The sequence below is a fragment of the Calidris pugnax genome, unplaced genomic scaffold (genome assembly GCF_001431845.1).
Source record: "Calidris pugnax isolate Ruff unplaced genomic scaffold, ASM143184v1 scaffold44, whole genome shotgun sequence".
NCBI classification, from domain to species: Eukaryota; Metazoa; Chordata; class Aves; order Charadriiformes; family Scolopacidae; genus Calidris; species Calidris pugnax.
Genome location: NW_015094506.1, coordinates 32,412,790 through 32,438,106, shown reverse-complemented (window position 1 = coordinate 32,438,106; position 25,317 = coordinate 32,412,790). Strand labels below are relative to the sequence as shown.

The window sequence follows — 25,317 nt, the reverse complement described above, 5'->3', positions numbered from 1 at the left end:
GACCAATTAACAGATTCTGGAATCAGACTGGAATTTAGGCCTCATACTTAAGAGCAGGTATCAGATGAGAAGGGGGGACACTGTTTCTTGGGTCCGAATTGACTTCAGGACATGAACAGTCCAGCTTACCCTTGCCAAGGCAGAGTTAGCTCCAGGCAAGCAGAGAAACAGGACTTAGAGACATTTTGAGTTCCAAAATAAATGATACTTCAGTTTTGGGCTGGGCAACAGCTAAATGAGCAAAATTAAGCAAAACTTGGCTGCCCAAACTGCACTCTGACCATGTGCTTTGAACTGGTAATATCTGTAAAGTGAGATATTAAGTCTGTACTAAAACTGGAATAATACCTCACTTTCAGCAGTTTTGGTAATGTAAAACTGGTTTTGCTTCTTTTTTTCACTATCACTAAGAACCATTCTTATCAGTCAAATTAGCTATAGTGTAAGTAATATCCATTCAGAGGTATTCCATAGTAACAGATGTTTCCTCAGGACAGACCAAGCTAAACATTACTTTTAATCAGCATTTTATTAGTAAATTCAATTCCTCAATGAGAATTTTTTCACTGTAATAATTCATCATAGATAAGACTTTTTATAGGACAGACAAACACAATCATGCAAATTTGCAATGAACATCTCATCAAGAAGTATAAAGCATATTCATGCTTACAGAAGCAAAAAACCTAATGTATCTTCAGAAGTTAACAGTCTGTCAGTCAAGACACACTCTGCCCTTTGCTAACCTGCCTTTGGGAAGCCCATTTAAAACCAATCCACTTTTCTTCAGCAGTTAAACCAAATTTACTTATCTGTGGAGATGAGTATCTGAAGGAGCCGTATTTCCCCAACTCATACATAGAAGCAGCCCATATAAAAGAATTAAATCCAGCAGTCTCACTTAACACATAAGAACTGAAAAGCACTTACAGCGACTTTATTGCCACTGAGTTTTTCCAGAAATAACTGCTCTAAAGGAGGTTTATTTTTTCCAAAGCCAGACTGATACTGAAGGATAAAGCAATACACCCTCATGAGGCACAATGAGATGAAGATCTCCCCCTTTAGGCAGTAAAAAGCCACAGGCTCTTCTATCACTTGAGGAAGGACAATTTAAACAAAGGGAAGACCATACAAAATGTGGCGTTTACGGGCAAATAAAGAAAAAAAGTTTAAAAATGCACATACAGCAAGAGGAACATTACTTGTAATACAAAGTGATAGGCAAAAAACTAAACTGCAGTATAACCCTGTTCAGACAAGAAGCTATTTTTGCTGAAAACCATTTAACAAAGACTTCAATTAGATGTACTGCAGTTGAAATCAATGCTGGTTATTCAACACATTGAGAATTTTAAAAATTGATTAGAACTGATTTGAGCAAGTCAAAACAGAAACAACATAATGTTTTAGAAGTCTAAATGACAAAATTTTTTCCATTCAAGAGAACTGCACTTTCACACACAGTACAAGAACCTTAAGCATATAACAGCAAGTAACAAAAAATTAGGTTACAGTTGAGAGTTCCTTTAGAAAACTCAAAAGCCAATACTGGGAAAACACCTGAAGTTTCTCTATTTATTACTCTAGTTACTCCCAAAACACCACCTAAAGTTTAAGACAGTGTTTTATTGATATAGTTTCCAAGATCAGATTTACAGTCACTGTTTTCAGTTAAATGTCTGAAGAGTGGCTTGCAAGAAACCATAAACTGCAGAGTTCACTAATCCAGAATATCTGATCATCAATAGTTCACAAAGAATGCACAAAACCAACCTAAATGCATTTTCATGAAATGTGACTTCATGCAGGTTTGAGCATTAACTTGGACAAATCATAGAGGCTGAGAGGAGGTTAAAAATAAATAAATAAAACAACCAAAACCCCCAAACTTCTGAAACTTTAAGAAGGGAAGCATACCCCACTGCAGGTCTTTTCTTTATCCAATTTTCAGATATATGCCAGTTAAGAGTCATCAATTTTCACTTAAATGGAAGTCTGACATCAGTAGGGAAGAACAAGCGAGATTTACTTTCTCATTTGAAACCAAGTGCTACCCACCACATTAGTTACAAGCTTTTTGATTTTTATAAAGTAAACTATTTCAGCTAAAGTAAAAATTCAGACTCAGCAGCTTAGCAAAAGAGAAAAGGACAGGTTTGTTGTATGCGATGAACATGGATATTAGGCATGATAATGCCTAATTCTTCATTCTGCTGGAGATTAAAACAATTAGTCTGTCAACAGATGCCTACACCCAGTTACTACAGTCTTTGCAGTTTTCAGATTACACAAGCACCGAGGTAGTAGTGTACAGAATGGCACAGCTATGCTAGATCTGCCTTGGTTTTATGCTTTTGCTTTTATTTCACAATCTAATTTCTCTCAAGGCATGACATTCATCAGATACATAAAGAAATCCTACTTCTCTATGTTTTCCAGACTGAGCCATTCTGAAGTTTGTTTTATTTTAAAGAAGTTATACGCAGTGACTTCAAATGCCCCCAAACCACTCTTCCTGTTCCTGGCACATCGGAACTGACACTGGTTGAAAAAGCCCGACCTTCTGCACTGTATGTGCCTATATATGGTCATGAATATGTGCTCGCACAAGTGCAGGGGCTCACACAACGCCACGCCGCTCTCAGCTCCGCTAAGATATGCTCATTCCTGATAATCAGCTAGGGTACACCTACAATAAGAGAGACATTAAAGCTGCAGTTAGCTTTTCTGCTCCGCCTCTCCCGCTCCTCTCCCCCCCTTCCCTTTTTCTTTTACCCTTTTTAACTTAACTGAAATACAGCTGTATTTGCCAAGCACTCTGACGGCTCCCTCCTTCGATCAACAGCCATGCTGGGCAGGAGAAAGGTGCTGGTAAGCAAGATGCTGTGAAACCATATATTTTGCCCTTACTCTTTTCTACGCATCACTTATTTCAAGTTCAGCCGTGAAATCCTTGTGGCAGGGAGACCCACCCTTCCTCTACACTCAGAGTAACATTTACTGCTCCAGAGCAATAAAAATTAAATAGTGAAGAAGATATTAAAAGCCCTTTTTACTTAAGACCCACATACAAATGTGGAATGGGGAAGGTAATAGAAGACCTCCACAATACATTTCCACTCCAAAACAACCTCGTTGCTAATCACAGGGAAAAAAATAAAATAAAGAGCTTCCAGCAGTTACTGTTATCAGTGATTACAGAAGTGTTACAGCAGAAGCAAAGCATTATGTAGCATGCATTTATATTATGGATTTCTGAGAGCACCTTTGCTTCCTTATAAACCAAATCAAATCTCCCACTCACAGGAACATACATTTACAAAAACATGGATGAGATACCACACTGGGGAGCAGGGAGCTCTTTGCTTCTGCTCTAGGAACCATCCAGAGAGCCTTATTCCCACAGTCATGCCTTCTGCCATAGCTGTTGGTTCAGGAAGCCTTTCTGCAGGCAATAGCTTTGTCATCACCCCCTGAACTGTATTTACAGGTAGCTACAGGGGTTTCTTATAATTAGCCCATAGTTACAGAAATACTAACACAGTTAAGCTGATTCAAAGTAGGTACGTTCCAATTCTCTCAAGACCCGTAATTCACACTCACAATAACATGCAAGTCATTCAGGAATTCTGCTTGTACTACCTGGAGTGATATTGAATAAAACTTGACAAGCCTTTTGTCGAGTTCAGAGTTTTATTCAAACACATGTTTTGAGTTCAGCTGACCTGTTATTTTTGAATACGCAGCTTTACTTCCTAATGAACAAAAAAAATCTGCTCTGACATCTTCTATTAGTCAAAATTAGTTTTGCACTGACACGTAGCACATCTAGGAGCACAGTCTAAGGTCAACGCCTATAAATACTTAAAGGGCAGGTGTCAAGAGGACAGGGCCAGTCTTTTTTCAGTGGTGCCCAGGGATAGGACAAGAGGCAATGGGCACAAACTTGAATATAAGAAGTTCCATCTAAACATAAGGGTGGCAGAGCACTGGAATAGGCTGCCCAGAGAGGTGGTGGAGTCTCCACCTCTGGAGACATTCAAAGCACACCTGGACATGTTCCTATGCAACCTGCTCTAGGTGGACCTGCTTTGGCAGGGGGGTTAGACTAGATGATCTCCAGAGGTCCCTTGCAACCCTGTATCACTCTGTGATAAGGTTCAATCTCTTGCAAGGTACAGCACCTGATGATCTGTCAGCACTGAAAACTTCAACACCGTTTTTGAGTTTGCAAACCCTGCAATTTAAAAAAAGAACAAAAACAAACATAGCTGGCTTCTCCTTTGGTCAGGTAGATATTTGGTATTGCTGGCTCCAACTGCACAATAAATTCTTAGGTTATATACTTTCCAGGATGTTATACCAGCAGTTACAATACATCTTTAAAAAAGAGCTAGCAGTGTTTCCTAATTGGAAATAATAATATTCCTAATTAGAATAAACTGACCTAACACTGAGCTTCTGCTGTCACCAAAATGACTAATCTCCCTGCTCCTTCCCAAATAAATCCCATGATCCATTTTTACAAACTCCTTTGTATCACTACTGTTCATCTATTTATGCAAGCATCCAGAGAAGCAAATTGATCTAGCTAAAGAATAGCTTTAGAAGGTGGCAAGAACATAGCAACCAATTCACTTATCAAGAGAGCTTTAAATAATCATTGCTTCTTGCTGCGAGCAGTTTAGTGAGGTAAATAAGCCTTCAAAAGGCTAGACAAGCACTGAGAACGTGTATGTGAGAAAGGAGTTGTACCATGTCAGCAGCAAACTGTCTTCTCAGTATCTCACCCATGCCCATGGGTAAAATTTCAAAAAGTGAAGCAGCATCCCAAAACATGCAGCTTCTTACACAGACATAGGGCAAAGGCAGTGACTCTGGTAGAGAGGGAATGAACATAAAAAGTAGTGTTGCAACTTCAGCTTTCCTGCCAAGCTCAACTGAAAAATGCACTGTAGCATACTCAATTCACTTCTGCTTCTGAGGGAGCCGAGGAAGAAAACACTGCAAAAATGTGGTTCTGTGGCACAGGAAAGGAGGGGCACATTCCATGCCTATGGCTTTGACTGAACAGACATTTCCTTCATAGTAACGCCTGAAGCTGCATTGCGTCTGTAGAATGTGTGTTTCCCTCAATTATTTTTAATGTACAAATATTTAAGAGTATGTAATAGTACCAGCACTTAATAGTGGTTCAAATCTTACACAGCATAAGGTATTCTAGCTGCATTCTTTTTACCTGAAGAACTGACTTGGATAATGAAATTTATTTTCAGAAAAATAACCATTTTGAAAGGTGCTGATTGTTTCACTGTGGGGCATTTCAGCAGTAGAGTATCTAATTATTATAGAAGTCTCCATCTTAAAATTGCTTTATGCACCACATCATATTAAGATGAAGGATTAAAAAAAAATACATATATACCCAAACCAGGACTTCTGAAAGTCATTGTATAAGGTACAGATAGCAAAGAGGAATATGAAAGCAATGTATGTTACTTGGACAATACAATAGTGGAAGACAATTAGAGAAGATAAATCTCCCCCATGTCATTTTGCAGCTACTTTTATTACTGCTGACTGTATCCAATTGAACACCTTTTTATGCCATGTACTTCCCATATTTAAATTCAGAAACATATTAAAAGAACTGTACAGGTCTCAAATAAGTGAAACGAATATGTTTTGTTAGTAGATGTTAAAGGATCAAGATCATCTTGAAACTTTGGCTTCCGCTATCACCATCAACTACTAAAAGCTCTGAACTGAAAAAAATTTGCTTGTAATTATAATACAGAAAGTAGAATACATTATATTATTTTTCCCCACATCTGTATTTCTCTAAAAGCCTGTGTCTTCTTAGTGGTTGGCTGGAAAACAAATAGCCGAGAAAACCACACACATGCAAAAGTGATTCTAAAATTGCTTATAGCGGTACGTGTCTCAAATTTGTCATACAGAACATTCTTCCTGCACCATCTTCACTGCAAGTTTTTATCTTCAATACAGTAGTCCTTTTTTCAGCTATGTACATGAAAGCTCATAATACGAGCAACCAAGGGGAAAAAAAAAAAATAAATGGTTAGGAACATCTCAGTTTCACAGCTTAGACAAGAGCAGCTCTCAGTAACTTCCAAAGGACCCTCTGAGAAAAAAAAAAAAAAAAAGGCAAAGAAAAAAAAAGAAGAAAAAACAAAAAGGAAAAAAGGATGAATAGGAGGCATGTCAAAGTAGTATTAAGTTGCAGACTCAGAAAAGTATTAAATCAGGTGCTTTAAAATATTAGTATCTCAAACTGTATCATTCTTTGGTACTTCCTATCTCATTGTAGGGTCAAGCCCCAACATATGTAATCAACTCAAGAAACAAAATACTGTTTGGGGAAACATGCTAGAGGCTAGCACTCTCTTTGCTAAATAGAAATCTCATTCGATTTGACAAAGATCTAATGCAATCATTGGTCTGATGTAAATTTACGAGTAAATCTTACCCATAAAACCTTTAGAAGCTGAGCAATTGCATACTTTGCTCACAGATCAGACAGACAACAGATAATAAGCATTAAAAAAAATCTCAGAATTTCCTTGCAAAATTCATTCATTGAAAACTGAAAAAGTAGTAAAATTTTACATTTAGTCAAAAGTGAAAGCATTAAATTATGTTTAAGAAGTAAAAGTTGTAAGAAAGGGCTAAATAAGACTTCACAAAGAAACTGATGGCATCATTTCCCACATACAGAACCAGGACGTTCTGTCAGCCCCACACATGTGCTCCCCAGTTGCAGCAATGAGATCTCTCTCCCAGCAGTCTTTACGGATCTGTATCTACTATTACCTAAAAAGCACTTGGTTCATATTTGCAAAGCATTCTTCCAACACAAAGCCTACATTTTTCAAGTGATCCTTCCTCCTACTCCACGATCATTATTAATAGATACTCCAAGGACATCAAGCCTGGATTCAATAGCAGCAGGGAGGGAAAAGGAACAGTATCAGAGCTTGCTCAATGAAAAATGCCTTTATTAAAAGGTCATAGAATAATTTCCCACCTTAATTATGCCTCCCAATTGCAGTGTCTTAAAATTCCCTCTCAAAGTTACCTATTAGTTTGAAAGTTTAAATGCCTTCTGTCAAGTTAAGAAATTATTCAAAATATTTTACATTTCAGAAGCTTTTTACTCAAAGATTAAAAAAATGTAATTTCCATATGCTGAAAATTCTGCGTTCGTTTCCACACAAGCAGTTCTAACTCCTTTATATCCTGCTTTCAGAAACTGGAAGTGAGTATCATACAGTGCTGCCTGAGAAAAATATACTGTTTTGCTAAATAATGCGACTAAAATCCTTATCCCATTCCTCTTTGGGTGCCAAAACCAAAATCAACCAAAGGTGGTATTTCACAGCAGAACACAGTAGGTTGATGACTGTGTTGGTGGGCAACAGAATCCTATCTGTTATAGCACAAATTATTGTCTCCAGTATCATTACGGGATTTGCCAATAGTTTGGTCTGTAACACTTCTCTATTTTTGGTTCAATCAGTTTCTCTTATCTACTTAAAACTATGAGGTTTCCTGGGTTGCAGGCTTCTTCTGCAACAGTTCCGCAAGCACAAAGGTAGCAAGAACGGGTCTTTTGATGGTCTGGAGGTGCCATTGCTTTATAAATACTCCACAACATGGTGAAAGTCATAATCAACAAGAAGTACCTAACTTCTTCAAACTACTACTAACAAAAGAATATATGAACTGTGGTTTTAGATCTTGCATTTAGAATAACAGGTATTCATCTTCAAGCTTCAGATAATTATTTTTAGCCTGTCAAAAATGCATATAATTTTGCTTTGCATAATAACTTTCCATGGAGGTCCACAGTGAAAAGACAACCAACTTTGGATACAAGTTGCAACAATTAAATATTAGGAAAAGCTTCTGACCATGTGTGTAGTCAAACATTGCAACACATCACCCAGAGAGACTGTGCAGTCTCCATCCACTCCAAGTGCAAGCCCCTAAGCAAGCTGATCTAAGCTTTGACCAAGCAACATTTGAGTCACCTCCAGAAGTTTCTTCCAGCCTGTATGACTTTATAAATATAGTTACTATTTGTAGAGATATATTGTCATGGTAGGACATACATACAGTATATGGTAATTTTTTAAGACAGTCTTGAACACTTCTGTAATTTCTCAAAGTGATTAAAATTTCTCTTTTGTCCCTCAATCTCAAGGGTATGATGCATTTTTTAAAAAATTAATTCCCAACTCAAGACCATACACTATATCATCTCAGGATGTACAGAAAAATCTTAATCTTGGAAGGACTGCTATATTCAGAATTACATGTCAGTCTGAGAAGAACTCCCAACTTCCTCATTCTTATTAAAGAATTTCCTCAAAATGTTATCAAAGTGTAACCATTGAGTTTAACCTCACCTTTGTAAAAACAATTTCTTCCACACAATTTCTCTAACATTCACTTTTGGAAAAATGTTAACTTTCACAGCTTTGATAATGCAGTAAATTAAACAGAAGACATGCTTAAACAGTAACTGAGTTATTTGAGATTTAAGTATGAAAGGTTGAAAAACCTTTCACCAGAACCTGCTACAGCTTTTCCAGCTCTATTCATAACTTAAATATAAAAAAGAACCTGAGAGCTCACAAGGTTCTCCTCCAAGACATGTTAGCAAAGTTGCACTTTTAAATATAAAACAAGATGTGTACTAATGAACTACAAAGAAATAACATCAATGAAATCTGCAAAATGCTACTTTAAATTTACCTGATAGATTACAGTGAAATTATACCCAGAAAAGGTTATTCAAATCCTGCTTAGATTAGAATCTAACACATTCTGCTCCTAATCACCTGTGATCTTCAAGTCCCATTCAGGGCAATTCTAAGAGTCAGAATTCAAGATTCTTCCAAAATGAATGATTTAGAGCACATGTATGCTTCAATATACATAGAGATTTTTAAAAAGTAATAGTTGTTGCTTTTTTTGTCAAAAAATTCTGCTAATGCTTTCAAAGTAGATTCAGGAAAAAGTTTTATATTTGCATTAAGGAAACACCTGAACCTCCCACATTGGTGTGCTTGTCCCTGCAAGTCTGATCTGCTGTCAGTGTATTACGTTTTAAAGACAAAGTTACACAAGAGAATGCATTTTACTGGCATAGACTTTTCATCTCAAAGCACTAAGAAACAATTTATCCTTAAACAATCTGACAAAATACACTGCGGTTTGGTTGGTGTAAGACACTCACATTCATTAGATTTGTAGGTTTTAAAACCTAATTTAAGATGCTACAAAGTTACCCAATGCAGCAGGAAATACGTGGAAGCGATGCGGGCTCGTTTTCACAAATTGGACTACTTCCTCATCAGCAGAGTTTTGCTGTAATTACAGCAAGCTGACCTACTGTTAAACCCCACCGTCCTGAACAAGTGGAACTACTGAGACATAACCTTACTGAAAGATGTTTTAAAAAATAATTGTTTGACAATTTCCACATTTATATGCTCAGCATTTTAAGGAATGCAAGAGCTAATTGTCCATTAAAAACAAATCAATGTGTTATCCTTTCCTACAAGGATTCTCCCCTTTCCTCCCTGCAGATATCCAGATTTTCTCAGGCTCTATCCTGGTATCAACACAGCTATTTAACTCGTGTGCTTTGTAGAGAACAGGGTTCACATTAAAAAAAAAAAAATCTACAGGAAACACACCCCTTCAAGTCACCAAAAATGGACTGCAGAACACTGGTTTTATGATTTAAATACTTTTAGTCTTGTTTTGCATTTATGCTGTGGTTGTTGAATATTTGCATTAGTAAGTGCAACTTTTACAGTAAAATCAGTACCTTCCATTAATCATTGCCTATATTCATGTAGATAAATTGTAGCTTTTATATTCACTCTAATATCCTCATTAGAAACATTTTTAGATATGCTTCTTAGTTTGGCATAGCCACAGGTAGGAAAACAACTTCTACAGAAACTGGAATAAAATTAAACTGCAAAAAAATGGTTACTAGATTTTAACAAACCTACTTCAAACATGCTGGATAAATTAATAGGTTTTGCATTCAAAATTTGGTAAGTGAGGATGCATTACCCACAGGAAGGGCACAGAAGTGAGGACTTCCCATTGCTATCTCCCTTAAGAGTTCAGGGCTTCAAGATTTACACCTCTCACACCTCGTTTTTATTTATAGACTGAAGCAAACAAACTTACCTTATTCCACCTATCTCCTGAACTGTCAGTGACCTATGTGAACAAAGCAACTACAAAACACCGCGTATTACAAAAGCTGCTTTGAGCACTGGAAAATCCCTGGTACTAGATGCTAAAGCCAGTAACTTTCACTGGCAATGGCCCATCTTCAGATCCTCAGATGTACAGATTACTACAAATAATTCTCAGATTATTTTTTTTTTAAAGCTTTTTCAATTTTATCCTCACACTGCTAAAATGTGAATCTAAGAAGCAAGACTGGGTTCAAAACCTGTTACGCAATCTTGCATATTGAAATCAAGATCTTTCTGGCAACTGGCTCTTCTCCTTCCTTGGTTTTAGAGCTTTTTTTACCTGAACTGTAACTCTCTGTTTTGCCACTATTGCAATTCATGCCCTTTCTGTATTTTCAATTACACTAAAACACTGCAAGTTTTAAATTTAAATTACATTAGAGCTACATACAACCATCTTAAACTGACTGCTAGATGGTAACAGGAAGGTATAGCGGCTACAAACGGAATTGCTTACTGCCTTCGCAACACTTAAATTTACTGACTGTACACAAAGACATGAATCAAAGACCTTTCAGAACTTGTCATTTCACTACACCACTTGATCTCCTATTTACTTATGCTTTTACAGCATTATTAGCAGTCTGGTACAAAAAAGTTATCTTATTTTGTTCGCCTTCTTCCCTCCTTGAATTCCAGTAGTTTTGATCAGTGTTCTAGTTACGCTTCTATTGAAATTACCTACAAAACTTCACCACCATTGTCATCTGCATCAACCTTTAATATTATCATCGGAAAAAAGTATATAAAGGAGCAATGTGATTTTTTTTTCCTCCATGAAATGAGTATTTGTCTGCCTGCCTCTACTCCTACATTTATTTATAGTCTCAACTGGATGGGTGAGAAGGGTATCCTTTCCAAATGCTACCCAGCTCATTTTTTTTTAGCCCAGTAACACTGAATGTTTGAAATACATTTAACTCGTGCTATCATTTTACAAATAAAATGTTATCAAATTAAAATCTTAAGGCATCACAAGATCTGTATGGATATTTGCCTGGTTTTCCAAGAGTTTGCAGTGTTGCCTATCTTTGCTTTGTTAGCCAATAAAATATACTGTATAAGTGGAAAAATCCACTTATACAGGGCAATCAATTTTATATGGGAGAAGATAAAGGAACCAATTTAAATTTCCAATGGAAGACTGCTGATTCTATTCACTTACACCAAGGCAGGAAGAGTCTGCACCCATTCGGGGAGAAAAGAAAACTGGAATTAATGGAGAGAAGAAAGTTTAGAACTTAACTCCATCAGTCACAAAGCCCAGGCAGTGCTTCTCAGATCATACAGATGCGAGATAAAACTGTCACTGTATCTTTTATTATTGAATAGGACAAGAGGCAATTGACACAATAGCCTCAGACAGGAGGTGTTGTCTGAGCATAAGGAAACACTTTGTTACTTCAAGAGTAACCAAGCTCTGGCACAGATTGCCTAGGGAGGTTGCAGAGTCTCCACCCTTGGAGATTTCCACAAACTATCTGCTGATAGCCCTGGGCAGCCTGCTCTAGATGACCCTGCTTCAGCAGGGGGGTTGGACAAAATGACCTCCAGAGAACCCTTCCAACCTCAACCATTTGGTGATGCCAAGATAGCTTGTAGTATTTTCAAACATACTGTCTAGGAACAACATACTGGATTAGAATTACTTGTGTTTTCTGTAAGGGACTAAAAGACTCATGGATTACCACGTATATTTCTTGATTACATTACTACTAGTACCAACAGAGAGGTGGCATTTGGATGTAAATTAAATAAAGGATGGCACAATCTTAAAGCCTCTTGGGAAAAAGATAGTGAGATCCTGGCGCTATGTATCTCTTGGCATATCAGTGCCTCTCTAGTTCTGAAAGGTGGTCCTGTTAACCTCAAACACGCAAAAATTCTGCCCTATTGTAATTGTTTTGACATTTCAGACATCCTCCAAACTTCTTTCAAGTTAGAAGAAATGTCATTTATTGGTGTCTCCCACATTTAACTGATCTCACAGCTTCCACAGCCACAAAAACCTACGTTTTCAAAGTCGAAAATGAATAATACTGTGCATTACATAGAGACATGAGCAGTGCACCAGCACCATGTACTCATAACACCACACCCTAGCTCTGAAACAGGCAGCTGCCATGAAGCTGGATCCAACAGAGGAAGACCAGGAGCACTAGTAACTGAAGTCTTTCAAGACACCCTCCTCGTTGTGAGATTTTTCTGGAAAAGTCTGTCTTAAACCTAAGAAGTTTCCAACTGCCATAAAAAGAAATCACACGCTCATGTCCTTAACACAGACCCTCTGCTCCTTGACTTTACGCTTCCCCAATCACTGTCTCCTAATAGGAAGTAAAACAGCCTTCCTCATCCCCCACCCCCCTCCCCCTTTCCCCAAATCTCTCCTATCCTCTCTCCTCCCGGCGAGGGGCCTGTGGAGGTGAAGGGGGAGGCGACGGCCTAGGCCGGCCCTGCTCCGGGGCCGGGGCGGCGGCACAGAGCCCCTCAGCAGGGAGGGCAGAGCCGGTGGCCCGGCGCAGCCGGCCGGCACGGGCACGGCGCCTCGGAAACGGGAAGTGGAGGTGGGGGAAGGGGAGGGAGACTCCCTCCGCGTCCTTTCTGCCTCTCCCTGCCGGCCTCCGCCGCCCACCGGGCGGGGGCGGCGGCAAGCAGGGCCGTGCCCGCTACCCCGGCGGCTCGGGGAGCCGGCAGAGCGGCCGCCGCCGCCGCCTCCACCGGACACCGGGCCCCGCCTCCCCGCCGGACTCGCACCCTACAAGGAGCGGCGGGAGATGCGCCGGGACCGAGGCGGCGACGGGGCCAGCCCTCCCCCCGGCCTCTCCGCCGACCCTCCTCCCGCCCCCCTGACTGACAGGCCCGGCCGCGGAGGCAACGGGAAAAACACCAACCACGGGATGAGAGCCGAGCTCGCCCCGCGGCCTGCCGGCTCGGAGAGCCAGGGAAGAAAGGGCAGCCCTGCCCGGTTTGGCGCGGCACCCCCACCCACCCCTACCTTCTCCTCGTCGGACAGCTGCTCCTCCAGGTCCGCCATCTTCCCGTCTGGCTCCGGCCGCCGCCGCCGCCCCCGTCTCCTCCCTCGCAGGCAGGAAGGGCGGGGCCCCCCCGCTCGTCGCGCGGCGGCGCCCGTGCGCATGCGCGGGGCGGGGGTCCCGCTGAGGGGCGGGGGAGGGGAAGGGGAAGGGGGTTCGGGCCGGCAGGGGTTAAAGATGCCGGTTTTCAGGCGTTCTCCCCACTAGATCTGTGGCTCGGTGTGGGTATTGGGGGGGGGTGGCGATGAGCTTGTGGGGGGGTGTGCGTGGGGCAGCTCCGCCGTGGGCTGGAGGGGGTGTCGGAAGGGTGGGTTTGGTGCCAGCAAGAGGCCGAGGCGATGGGCTGTGGGAAATAGTTTGTACTGGGGGGACTGGACGTGGAAAAGGGAGTGCGGTCAACGGGACGAAACAGGAAAATAAGTAGATTTAGATTTTATTTTATTTTTTTTTACCCAAGAAAATGCGGAGAGTGTCTTCCAGCGGCTGTGAGGTGGCAGGTACACAGAGGGGCGTCTGAGATGGCGGCTTGCAAGGGTTGCCTGGGAGAAGACATAATACCAATTTTGAGGAAAACTGTAATAAAACATTCCTGCAGCTCAAACCGTGCGGGGTTGAGGCCAGTGGGGTTCCATTTCCTTTTCCAACAGTGCCTCGGGGTAGGGAGATGCCCAGGGAGCTGTTGAGAGGACCAGGCCGTACCCGCTGGCACTTCCCGGGAATGCTTCCTTACTTCTTCCCGGGAATGCTTCCTTACTTCTTGCCGGGAATGCTTCCTCACTTCCCGGGAATGCATCCTCACTTCTTCCTGGAAATGCTTCCTCACTTCCAGCCCACCGTGTGGTGGGAGGTGGCATCCTCCCCAGTGACTGCATTCTGACAAGGGTTGCTGATCTGTTCTTCAAGGGTCAGGTGGACAGTGGGAGGTTTTGTTTCCTTCCAGGAGCAAAGTCAGGCTGGGAACACGAATAAGCAGGAGAAGCTGTTTTGATAACGATCTGTTCTGGCAACACTGAGACGTCACAGGCTCCATTCTGCAGAAGGTGAAAAACTGCGGAGGCCTCAAAAGGAAAAGAGGAGTCATGACCTTCTTGAGAAATCCTTCCTGTTCCTTGATCAAAAGTAGAAAGAATAGAGGAAATACTGGTGTTAGGCAAGTCAAGAACTTGGGTTTTGTGGAACACTGGGATAAGTCTGAATTAAGCTGGGTGCTTGTAGGATTAATCTCATTAATATGGGTGCCAATTTCCTGGATGATACAAGAGCAAGGGCAGCTCGGAGAACAAAATATCTTCATTCCATGTTCTAGATAGGACAACCCTAAAGCACTATGAAGTAAATCCAAATGTTACACTGTATGTAAGGGGTACATCTTTCAGTTTATTGCGTATTAATGTTAGGAAACTCAAGGATGTAAGACAATTTGGAGCTTGAGAAAGATTATATGATTAGTGTAACAAAGTTAGTGGGTACAGTCTTGTATGATGTTGAAATTGATGGTTAGACTCTGTTCTTCAGTATGGAAAAGGTAAAAAGGCTGGTGTATTATGCAAGTGTCCATTAGCTGCTTCAAAGTCAGAGAACTTTCAGAAGAATAAGAATTATTTATACATTAAAGTTTTAATTCTTTAAACAAAATATGCCATGCCATGGACCACATGATCTTGCTAGAGAATATGTTGAACTTCTTAACAGTCTATTCCTAATGTGTGGGAAGAATAAAGTTTTTACCATTATTTCAATCTGAAGGAAGTATGTTGGGGGAAGTATAAGTCCAGTGATAACTCTTTGGTAACATTTAAAAAATACGTTTTCTTAATGTCAAACACAGTGTACTTCATACCAGTTATGAAGGAGAAGGAAATGTTTATCATTGACTGGAAAATTGCTAGTGTCAAGATGCTTCTGAGTCAGTCGTGGTTGGCGGTGTGAACGTAGCCAGCTTCTAGCCAAAGGATCTTGTTATGCTGTACAGTTCTTCCACATCCGTCTGTCTTGCATGGGTATTTGTACGCAATGATTAATGCTGTCATATGCAGTATAGCAAAATATTGCCAATATCTGTAGAATTTTTCAAGGCTATCATTCTAGGTGCCCTAACAGAACTGTTGCGTGGAAATGAAGGAAAGTGATATTTGACAAGAAGTCATTATAGTCAAATGGGTACGTGGAAATTACAACAGCACCAAAAATCAATACATGAGAAAAGGATCAAAATGGAAAAAGAGTCAAAATAATGAAAGTTGGAAAATCATGAAGAGTTGGAAAACGTGACTGATTCAGAAAAGTTGAAGAGAGATTTAAAATAACTGTGTCCATGGAGGGTAAAGATAATGGACAGTAGTTTATTCATGTCATGAATGAAATAAAGGACAACCAAACCCAATATTTGATAGGGCCATTGCTAGATGTAGAGCGGTGAGGTGTAGAGGAGAAAAGGATGTTTGATTTTGGAACGTCTCATGTATATTATTTGGTCACAATAATAAAAGGTAATGGTCTGTAGCAGGGGAAGGCATCACACAACAATCCGTTCTGCACAACAGGACTTTGTAAATTCCGCCCAGGATTCTTAAGAGTAACTGGCTGAGAAGGTTTGTGAAACGCTTCAGTTAAAAATTAACACACCTTGGGATTTGCCAGCCAGGTGATGTTGACAAGGATGTTGCTTTATTTAATATGTATTTAGAGGGTAGTTCAAAAAGGTAGATCTTACAAGATAAACATGAATAGTTTTCTCATAAGTTAATATATCTATCTGTTGGATGTGCTATGTTTATACCACGTTTTTTCTTGAAATTAGCATGATGAAGTGAATGACTCAGAGGAGCACTGTGTAGTCATCATAGATACTAATGGGAACCTTCTGTGTAGTACCCTGCCAGGTGCTTTACTGTGACCTTAGGACTTAATGGGGAACGAATAATCACACAGAAGTAAGTACCATTCTTGCTTTGTGAGTCAGTGTTTTGGAGTGCTTGTGTATATTTTCAGGAAGAATATGGAAATTTCAGAAGGAATTAACGGAGGACTGAAAATAATCCTGAAGATGCAGAACATATTTCAGGATGTGAGGCTTAAGGATGTCAAGATTAAAAAGTGATTTAGGAAATAGCAGTGATACCTGAGTTAGTTTGGAATTTATATGCATCTTATCTGCAGTCATATGTCTTTACTTGCTGTTTTAAATTGAATATAGCCAATTTTCACCTAGTACATCATCTCATGCTATAAAATTCACCCACATTAGCAACCTTTTTCATGTGCCGGTGTCTCTACGCATTGATCAAAGGTTAATTTGCACTACAGTCATATACAGAACAGCAAACCATTCTATTGCTAACTAGGTAGCTCTTGTCTCAGTAGATATCTGGTCCTACTACACGAAGCTCACCATGGGCTAACAGATCTGTCTGATGAGCAGTGTGTGGTTTACTGATGCGATGAGAGAAAAACAAATGACTTAAAAAGGAAAAAAAAAAAAGGTGCTGTTGAGTTCTGCTTGATCTAATTGGACACCGTAGAGCTACCAATCAAGTATATTGCTATTTTGCTGTGCTGCTGCTCTCTGTTCTTTCTGTATTGACTCTGTAGGGCCAGACCCCTGGCCCCTGAGTACCACTGGGAGGGAGGGTGCAGCAGTCCTTCCCACAAGGTCTCCTTGCAGGGCTGTTGAGATGGTTTGAGAGAAGTGCAGTTTCTGTGCAAAAGCCATCCTGAAGGCTGGTGAGGAGACAATGGGACATAGGGGTGAGCACAGCACCCTCCCTCTGTCCTTCTGCACTGGCTCCACAGATTGAGATAAACCACGCAGGAAAAAATAAATTGCATTTTCATTCTTCTGATTCAAGGCAGGTGATTGACATTTGACCTATTGCATCTGTTTAGAGGACAGATTGATGAGAGGTAGTTTGGTGCCTACTTGTTTAATCTAGAGGATATACTACACTCTGCTTCCTAGGAAAAAGGTGCATTCCAGCCAAGCTCTGAGCCCCACTCAGATGATGCTCCTGGGAGTGGGACAGGAGGAGTGCCCAGAAAAGTGTGGCAGGTGGTGTCCCTGCTGCCTGCTCCTTTCTGTAGGAAGTGTCTCCCTGCATCCTGATAGCTGTTGGTATAAATCCTTACATTCTGGCACGTCAGTGGGAGGTGTACTCCAATTCCTCACATTCCCAAATATGTATCAGATCTTAGGGCCTTGGGAATTGCCTACCAGTTTGGGTTTATTTTGGAGAGTTGGTGTTTGCAAACCTCACAATTTGCTCTTTTTACCTTATAGAACCTTAGTGGTGAGCGCAAAGAGAAAGAAGCTGAATGCTAAATCCATACAGCAGTGTTGGAAAGTAAGCGGTGACAGGAAGAAAACTATAGTAAAGTGCAACTGTAGAGCAAACCTGAGACTGAGCTTCCGTCTTAGAGAACGCTTAGTATCTTTTTGGCCACAACAGATTTAAGAGAATGACTCAGTAGTGTTTCACCTGGTGTGATTATTGAGACTCTCACCACTGAGAGCCATACAACAGCCAAGGTTGGCAGGGACCTTGAAAGATCTGGACCAACCTTTCATGGGAAAGGGAGCATAGGTAAGATTATCTAGTGCCTGGCCCAACTGCATCTTGAGAACCTCCAGTGATGTGGACTCTACCACTTTCCTGGGAGGCTGCTCCAGTTAATGATTGTTCTCACTGTAAATATCTTTCTTATATCAAGATTTTTGTTGATAACTTAGCTTTGATCATCAAGTTCATGATCTTGCTTACTGTGGCATTTTTAAGATTGTCACAACATTCCTTATGCTTCACAACCATAATATTTTTATAAGTTTTATTAAATTTTGTATCATATGCTATGTTTTTCATGGAGACTATGCATGTCGTAATTATTTAGATGACAAACTCAATATTTAGAGGGGATTTTTTTGGTCAGCTTTAGGGGCCTTTATTACCACACTTTTCAGGTTCCTCTTAGGATTGCATTCAGATCTTATCCAGGCTTGCTCTGTGACTTCCTACTCTGTTTCTATTCTTGGGAGTTTTCTCAGCTTCTTTCTCTGCCCTCACCCCCTCCAAGAATAGACAGCTATATATCTTGCCTTACATAATTCAAATTCAGAGTCTTGCATTTGGCTTTCTTTTGACACATACCTATGTTTTAGGAATTAGATACCCGTGTTGTTTCTTAGATTTATCTTAAAATGCAGGCTAGTAGTTTACTGTTGACAACAACATTTAGTTCTCCCATAAATCGAGGTGCTTCTAAGCAGACATACTCTTAAGAACTAAGAGTGGGATTATTTATTTGTGATACAGACTTTTTATTCAGGAATGGGAATGCAGAAAAGGAGGTTGAAAAAGAGCAAGTGTTGAGCACTTCAGAGGAAGGCAACCAGAGGAAGGAAATACACCTAAATCTTGTTGACTGCTGGTCCTGCTCCAGCGGAGATAAGGAGGTTGCAGGTCTTTGAAGGCAACGGGCAACAGTGCAGCAGCATATGCAAAGAGCTGAAGGCAAAAAGAAGATGATAAAGAGGAAGTGCTGAGTACTGAAACATCTACTTTTGGTTTTAGTCAGTCCCAAACCATCTTTTGGGAGGAGCAATACTTACATAATCCAAATTATGTACAGATTTTCAGAGGTGCCAGAAAATTTCTTGTCCTACTGATTCTGAAGCCTGTAGTCTTCATACATGGGGTATGTGTTGGTGGGTTTCTCCTGACATTTTTGTTATATTTGCTATCTTAATATGTTAACTATTTAAAAACCACAGCATTAGTTTTTAAAAAGGTTCTCTCTACCTGCCAACTTCTTTTCTTCCCCTGCCCTTTGCCTTCTTGAGTGTATTTGCAGAAGAGCTTAATCCAAAATTCTCTGATGAAAAAAATCCTTCTGAAATGTAAACTACAGTTAAATAAAGATTAGTGACTGTTTATAAAACATCTTTTGTTACAGAATATCTTCTCTCAATGCTAATTTATTTAATTCTGATGCAATGTAAGGAGCAGCAGAGTAGTGAAAGTGCATTCTAAAAGTATTCTTGAAGTTAGCAGTGCATGATGGATTGCCGGTATTGAGCCATTATAGAGATTTAAATTACAGCATGGGAATTTTCAGGAAAAATAGAACAACTAGAAAAGTTTTCTTTAGCATTGTTTACCATGTCTGTGGAAGAGTTGCTAACTTAAACATTAGTTTGTGCTACAGTGATAAATATTTTATTAATAAATTATATCACAGCCACGGGCTATGACAGTGCTTTGGAAAGAAGAGTATTAGCATGTCTATTTTACAGCCTGTTTTTCAAAGATAAATAAATTAACTGTAGACAGGTACAGCTAGAGGGGTTTCAAGGAGAACATTTATGAATTGCAGAGGGCTAAAAGAATAATCAGAGCCTGGAAAATGTGAGCAATCCAATCTGGTTAGTTTATCAGCAAAAAGAGGTTTGAGAGTACTTACTGGGAGATTGGAAAGTTGTTATTAGGATGTTTTGATGTATTAGGATATTACAGGATTCATGGCCAGAAGTTAAAACAGGATAAATTCAGACTAAATAAACTTAGTATTAATAAATAAACTTAGTATTAATTGTCAGAGTAGATGACTACTGGAAGAATTTAACCAAGGCAACAATGGGACTAGCAGTTTTAAAGTAAAGATTGACATTGCGTGGCATGATTCTCTGAGCCCTTCTCCTGTTTGGCAACTGATGGAGAGAAACTCAAGTAAGAATGGAAGTGGCTCCATGGAGGAGACGAAGAAGAGAGAGTATAATTGGAGTGTAATGAGCTGAATCCAGTGAGGATGGAGTACAGAAGAGGACCTGGCTTTTAAAAGTAGCAAAGAAGTAGTACCAGGGAAATGGCTGAGGTTAGAGTGGGTATTAATGAAACAGAAAGACAGGCAGTACCAGAGTCAAAGAGAAGGTCAGTAAAAAGGTTTAGTAGAGTATTTGAAATAGGATTATTTGGGGAGTATTTTTGATACTTAAGTTATAAACACCTGAGTCTGAGCAGGTGACCCTCAGCTCCCTTTACATCAACAGGGAGAAATAAGCACTCCAAGGGTGAGATTCATCTGACCTAGTTAAGACGTCCATCTTAGGATAAGATTATTGGCTGTAATTAGGTGGCTAGTTCAGACCCAGCTGTCTAAATATTTAATGAATGTGTTATGACAGCCAAATCCCCTTTCAGTATCAGAAGATCAAAGGGCAAGAAGGTGATGGACCAATGAAGGGAGACAAGGGCTAACAGAAAACCACAAAGGATGGCTGAAGTTGCAAGGCTAAGGGAAGGGGGAAAGGACTGCACTTGTAATTCAGCATTGCTTTGTGCTCCTCAGGGAACCTGTACTCGGGGAGGCAAATCACACACAGAGGACACAAAGGACTTTGTACCAAGAGGGCTGTATTTCTGTACTGCATTTATTGCAGCTCCTGCTTGGACATCAGGAATGCTGTATCAGTAGCTATTGATAATACAAAGACGGAGCAGGATTAGGATTAACAAAAGGAAGAGGGCAGGCTGGGGACTAGGAAGTGGGGGAGAATCAAAGTGTAAGGGTTCTTCACCCTGTAATGGCTAAAGAGGGTCTTTAGGATAACTGTGTACCTTACAATAGCTCTGAACTGAATCAGTCGAGCTCTCCTTCAATGTACATCATTTGTTTGCCTTTGCTCTGTATCAGGATAGCTTGGGAAGAGAAAGGAGGACCAGGAGAAAGCAGCAATGGTATTAGGAGAAAGCAAATAAAACTGAGGAAAGCAAAGGAGTGGGGGCACTGCTCTCTCCAGTCATTAACTTGTTACAGGAATAGAGCAGCCACCTAATTCTGAAAAACTCTATGAGAAAACATAAAACTTCCTTTCCTTCCCTCTCACTGAGCCTTGTTCCTGTTTATATATTTAGTTCTTCCCTTATGAAAAAAGAAAGTGTAGTCTTCTAGCTGGATTTATTTACTTTCATTTTAAAGGAGACATTGTTTGGCAATTTTATTTTTCAACAGGAAATGGCAAATGTGCTGATCTGTTTAATGAAGTTGAGATTCACTGGAGGAGTCCAAATTTCTTTTCCTTTTGCCATCTGTAGAACTGAATGTCTTATGAAGATAAAATCTCAATAAAGGTAAACCATGCAAACAGATGTGACTGAAGGGCTGAGAATTTCTGTGCTGTGTAGAGAAGAATGCCTCAGAAACAGTGGTATTTCAGGCTGCTTAACAGTGGTGTGGGTGCTTAATTTTTTATTTTCTGTCACCTATTAGAAGAAATAGTAGGAAATGGAGTCAGGATTTGTAATTTTATTTTTGTTTGGCCCCTGAATGGTGCACAATATTAGTACTTCTGTACACTTGCTCCTGACCTTAGTAAAAGACCTGAATGCTAAAAATTATGCCAGTGTCTGAATGTTGAACATGACTTCAGTCATCTACTTTTGAAACAGTTGCCATGTTGTGTATTGATAAAATCACATTAATATATTAAAATAATTTTGATGGTTTTTTATTTCATTTTACACTGATTAATGGGAGACTGGAGCAGATGGTGGTGTAATTTGCCTATAGCAGTCATGTAAACCTTGTCCTACAGAACTCATCTGTGGCCTTAGAGCCTGAGATCTGCTTCCTGGGGACATCTGTCATTTCTTGCTTCCACAGGGATGCAGTAAAACCACCTTAAATGTAAAAGAAACCAAAGAATTTATCTCACCATTTTCCTTTAGCAAAACTAATCCTATATATGACTGTAATAATTGCATTGTTATCAATTTTCTGATGCTGTAGAAATTAGCAGGTCTCTGACTACAAGAAAGCCAGGATTTCACCCACCTGGATTCTGAAGTTGATGATGACCATGTGCTTCTTCAGGTAAGATGAAACAATCAGGAATCAAGGGAGGAGGTTACAGACAACTGGGCAGTGTGTCTTTGGGAGGGAATGCCAAGTTTTACATGTCTATTTTACATTGTCTTAACATAGTAACTTAACCCCCCCTCCCATATTCTGAGGCCTCAATTTTACACTTAATTGGGTTATATAATGGTACAGAGGCCTGTTGTAAGGAGCAAAATTAGTATCAGAAGCCTAACAAAGCTCAATGCAGAAATTATCCATCATTGTATATCATGCTTGTTTTGTACTCAGCTGCCATCAGCTTCATAGGCTTCATATTCACACTCCTTTGTTCCATAGTTTACAAGTAGAGAATTCCTCCCCCTCCCCCAAGCATTACCACTATTGATTTTCTCTATGGGAAAAGGGATTTTGATTAGGTTAATAATTCTGTCTATTCCTGAGGAGTTTGTAAAAAGGGAAAAAAGATGCCTTTTTTTTTTTTCTTTCAGTGAATTGGTATATAGGGATAGTTTGTCAAATTCTCCCTCAACTGGCATGGAAGACAACTCACAAAAGTCTAATGCAAAACCAGAGGAAATGCATCCCACCATAATCCTCTCCCTCCCCCAAGTAATCTTTTGTCTAAGAGCAACTCAGAACAAAAGTAACACAAAGATTAGAGGTCAGATCATACTACTTTCATTTCTCCGTGTTAAAGAAATACACAGAGAAGTAAAACATGATGCTCACTCTGAAAAAAATTCTATCTTCCTCTTTGTGGCGCTTTAGCAAGTATTTTGTGTGAACTGGTTGGGAGTGGAAAAATATTAAAACCAGAACTGTATTTTGGTAGTAATTAATAACTCACTAAAGGATTTCAATATCTAGATAAACTATTATGTACAAAAGGAAATGCTTTTGATCCTGGAAAGGGAATGAAGCTTTATTCCACATGTGCTTTAACAAGTTTTATAATTTTTAGAATTCAGAATGCATTTCCTCTGTATCTGTGCCTGTTTTAACATGTATTGCTGCTGTTATAATGGTATCTCTGACTGATACAGATTGTTAGTCTGACAGAAAGTCTCATATACTTTCTTTCCAGATGGTAAGCTCAGGCTTTTGCAATGTTGTGCTCCACTTCCTTCCTCACCAGAAGATTTTGAACTTCTGGTTTTAGTCTTTCATGTCGGATCAGGATATACAGCAAAAAAAGGAGTCTTATCCCTGTTGTGATGAATAGGATGAGGTGATGAAGAGATACAAACAGAAGTGGGATATGTGTAAGATAACACCATCTAGTGTGATGGATGGGGGTCTCTGTTCTCACTATTCTTTTCCAAATTTTTGTGGCCCTCTACTCAAATGTAATTTTTAGGGAAAGAGGCAGAGGAGAGCAGCAGGGAGCCTTTGTAGATGTTTCAAGTGCAACAGAGGAGAAGACAAAGACTTTTCTTGAAAATTTAATGATGGCACGATGTGAGACTGATAACCTATAAAAGACCTAGAAGGAATGATAATAAGCAGGAGGTGGTGAGAGACAAGTGGAGCGTTGTTTTCCTGTGCTGCTTGCTGACATGACAATGTGAAAAGCAAAGTTTCTAACCCTGGTTGAGCCAATTGGTAGACCTGTTGTGACTGAGCCCAGCTTCCTCATGTGACCTGCATCCTTGCATAGTGCTGGATGTTGTTTTCTGGCTATTCCCTTGTGTAGCACATGATGGTTGGACCTGTATGTGTTCATTTCTGGTCGTTTTTACTCTTCATTGCTACTTAGTTGTTTCTGGGTTTGGCCTTACATTCCTTTTAGTCACAGTCTTTTCTGTAGTCTGAGTCACTCCAAGTTGCTGTTGCCACCATCACTCCCTGCCTTGTGTGCTGGGACTTCTCCTGTGAGTCAGGGAAGAAAGAGAAGACTTAGGAAAGAATTAGGAAAATGGGAGGGTGAGGAGGAGAGGGAAGCAAATCTCATGTCATGTTTTTTTCCTTTCAACATATTGCCCTTCACTGTTACTGTGCAAGCTCGTCATGGGCTATATTCCAGGGAAGGGTTTTTCAAATGAACCCTCTGTCTAGTAATAAAAGTCTGTTGCAGCCCCTCTAAACTTGGCAAAGCTGGGGCGTTGCCGTGTGTGCAGTGGAGGATCTGGTGCCAGGTGACAACCAGCTGGTGACCAGGCCTGCAAATGGCCGAGGCTGGGAGGGATGGTGGCGAGGGCCTGCTCCTGCCCATGGTGCTAAAATGGGTCATGTCTACCTCAGCCCGAGTGTTTTGTTCTATGTCTTAACATTTACAGGAATTTCTGCTAGCCAAGCAAAACAAAACAAAAGGGAAACCAAAACAAATAGTGAAGTAGTTTTGGTGGGTGTGGAGGGACTAGTTCCCCTGATGTCAGGGGAGGAGCTGATGAAGAAGACAGAGAGGAATTTCGGTCTTGCCTAAGCTGCAAAATCTGATGGGTGCGTGCTGCACACATCTGTGCACCCAATGTCATCTGAGACGTACCCGACACTATTTCATATGGATTACAGATTAGCGATACCAGGCTATGGGTGCAAAAAAACCCAGTGAAATATGAGTCCTTGGAGTAGAAAGGAATCTGAGGCAATTGGCATAGAGATTGTAATCTTTCTTTTCCTGCTGCAGGATATACAGCCTTTATTTTAGGCTCTCTTTTGTAGTTTAAGGCAATCTTTGTTAAGAGCTGACAATGGATGTACATTAGTGTAGAGGGCCAAGTATGATGCTAGAGGCAATGGGAGGACTCTACAGGGTTTTGGGAAAAGGAAGCCAAGTCAGTATTCAGTGTTCCTGAAAAGGAACATTTAATAATAGGGGGCATTAAAGCAGCCAGAGGGAAAGATAAAATTGGGTGTCAACAAAATGGGAAAGCAATTCTGTGGAATTGTGGCTTCTGCGAGGGCTCCTTACATGGCCTGGATCCTGGCTCTTCTAGGGAAGTTCAGAAGCAAGCCCTACCTGCTTTGTCAGCGACATATGGGCAAAAAACAGTTAATGACTTACATTTTTCTGGTAAACGTGATCAATGTCCATTAGCAAGGGGTATATTTAGCAGATCCTAAACAGATCCTCCACTACAAAAAAAAAAAAAAAAAAAAAAAAAAAAAAAAAAAAAAAAAAA

At 40.2% G+C, this 25,317-nt stretch overlaps 1 protein-coding gene and 1 long non-coding RNA gene across 2 annotated transcripts in view; one reads left to right on the top strand and one right to left on the bottom strand.

The window, feature by feature from the left end:
* CAPZA2 (capping protein (actin filament) muscle Z-line, alpha 2) overlaps positions 1-13,405 on the bottom strand; it is a 33,560-nt gene extending 20,155 nt beyond the window's left edge. Inside the window, exon 1 of the mRNA XM_014963860.1 lies at positions 13,309-13,405. Coding sequence (XP_014819346.1) covers positions 13,309-13,347 — 39 coding nt within the window. The 5' untranslated portion in view covers positions 13,348-13,405. The remainder of the gene's footprint in view (positions 1-13,308) is intronic.
* Positions 13,406-21,343: 7,938 nt separating this feature from the next.
* The window catches only part of LOC106901526, a 12,264-nt gene continuing 8,290 nt past the window's right edge, over positions 21,344-25,317 (top strand). The window contains exons 1-2 of the long non-coding RNA XR_001414319.1: positions 21,344-21,465; positions 22,124-22,207. This is a non-coding gene — a long non-coding RNA (uncharacterized LOC106901526). The remainder of the gene's footprint in view (positions 21,466-22,123; positions 22,208-25,317) is intronic.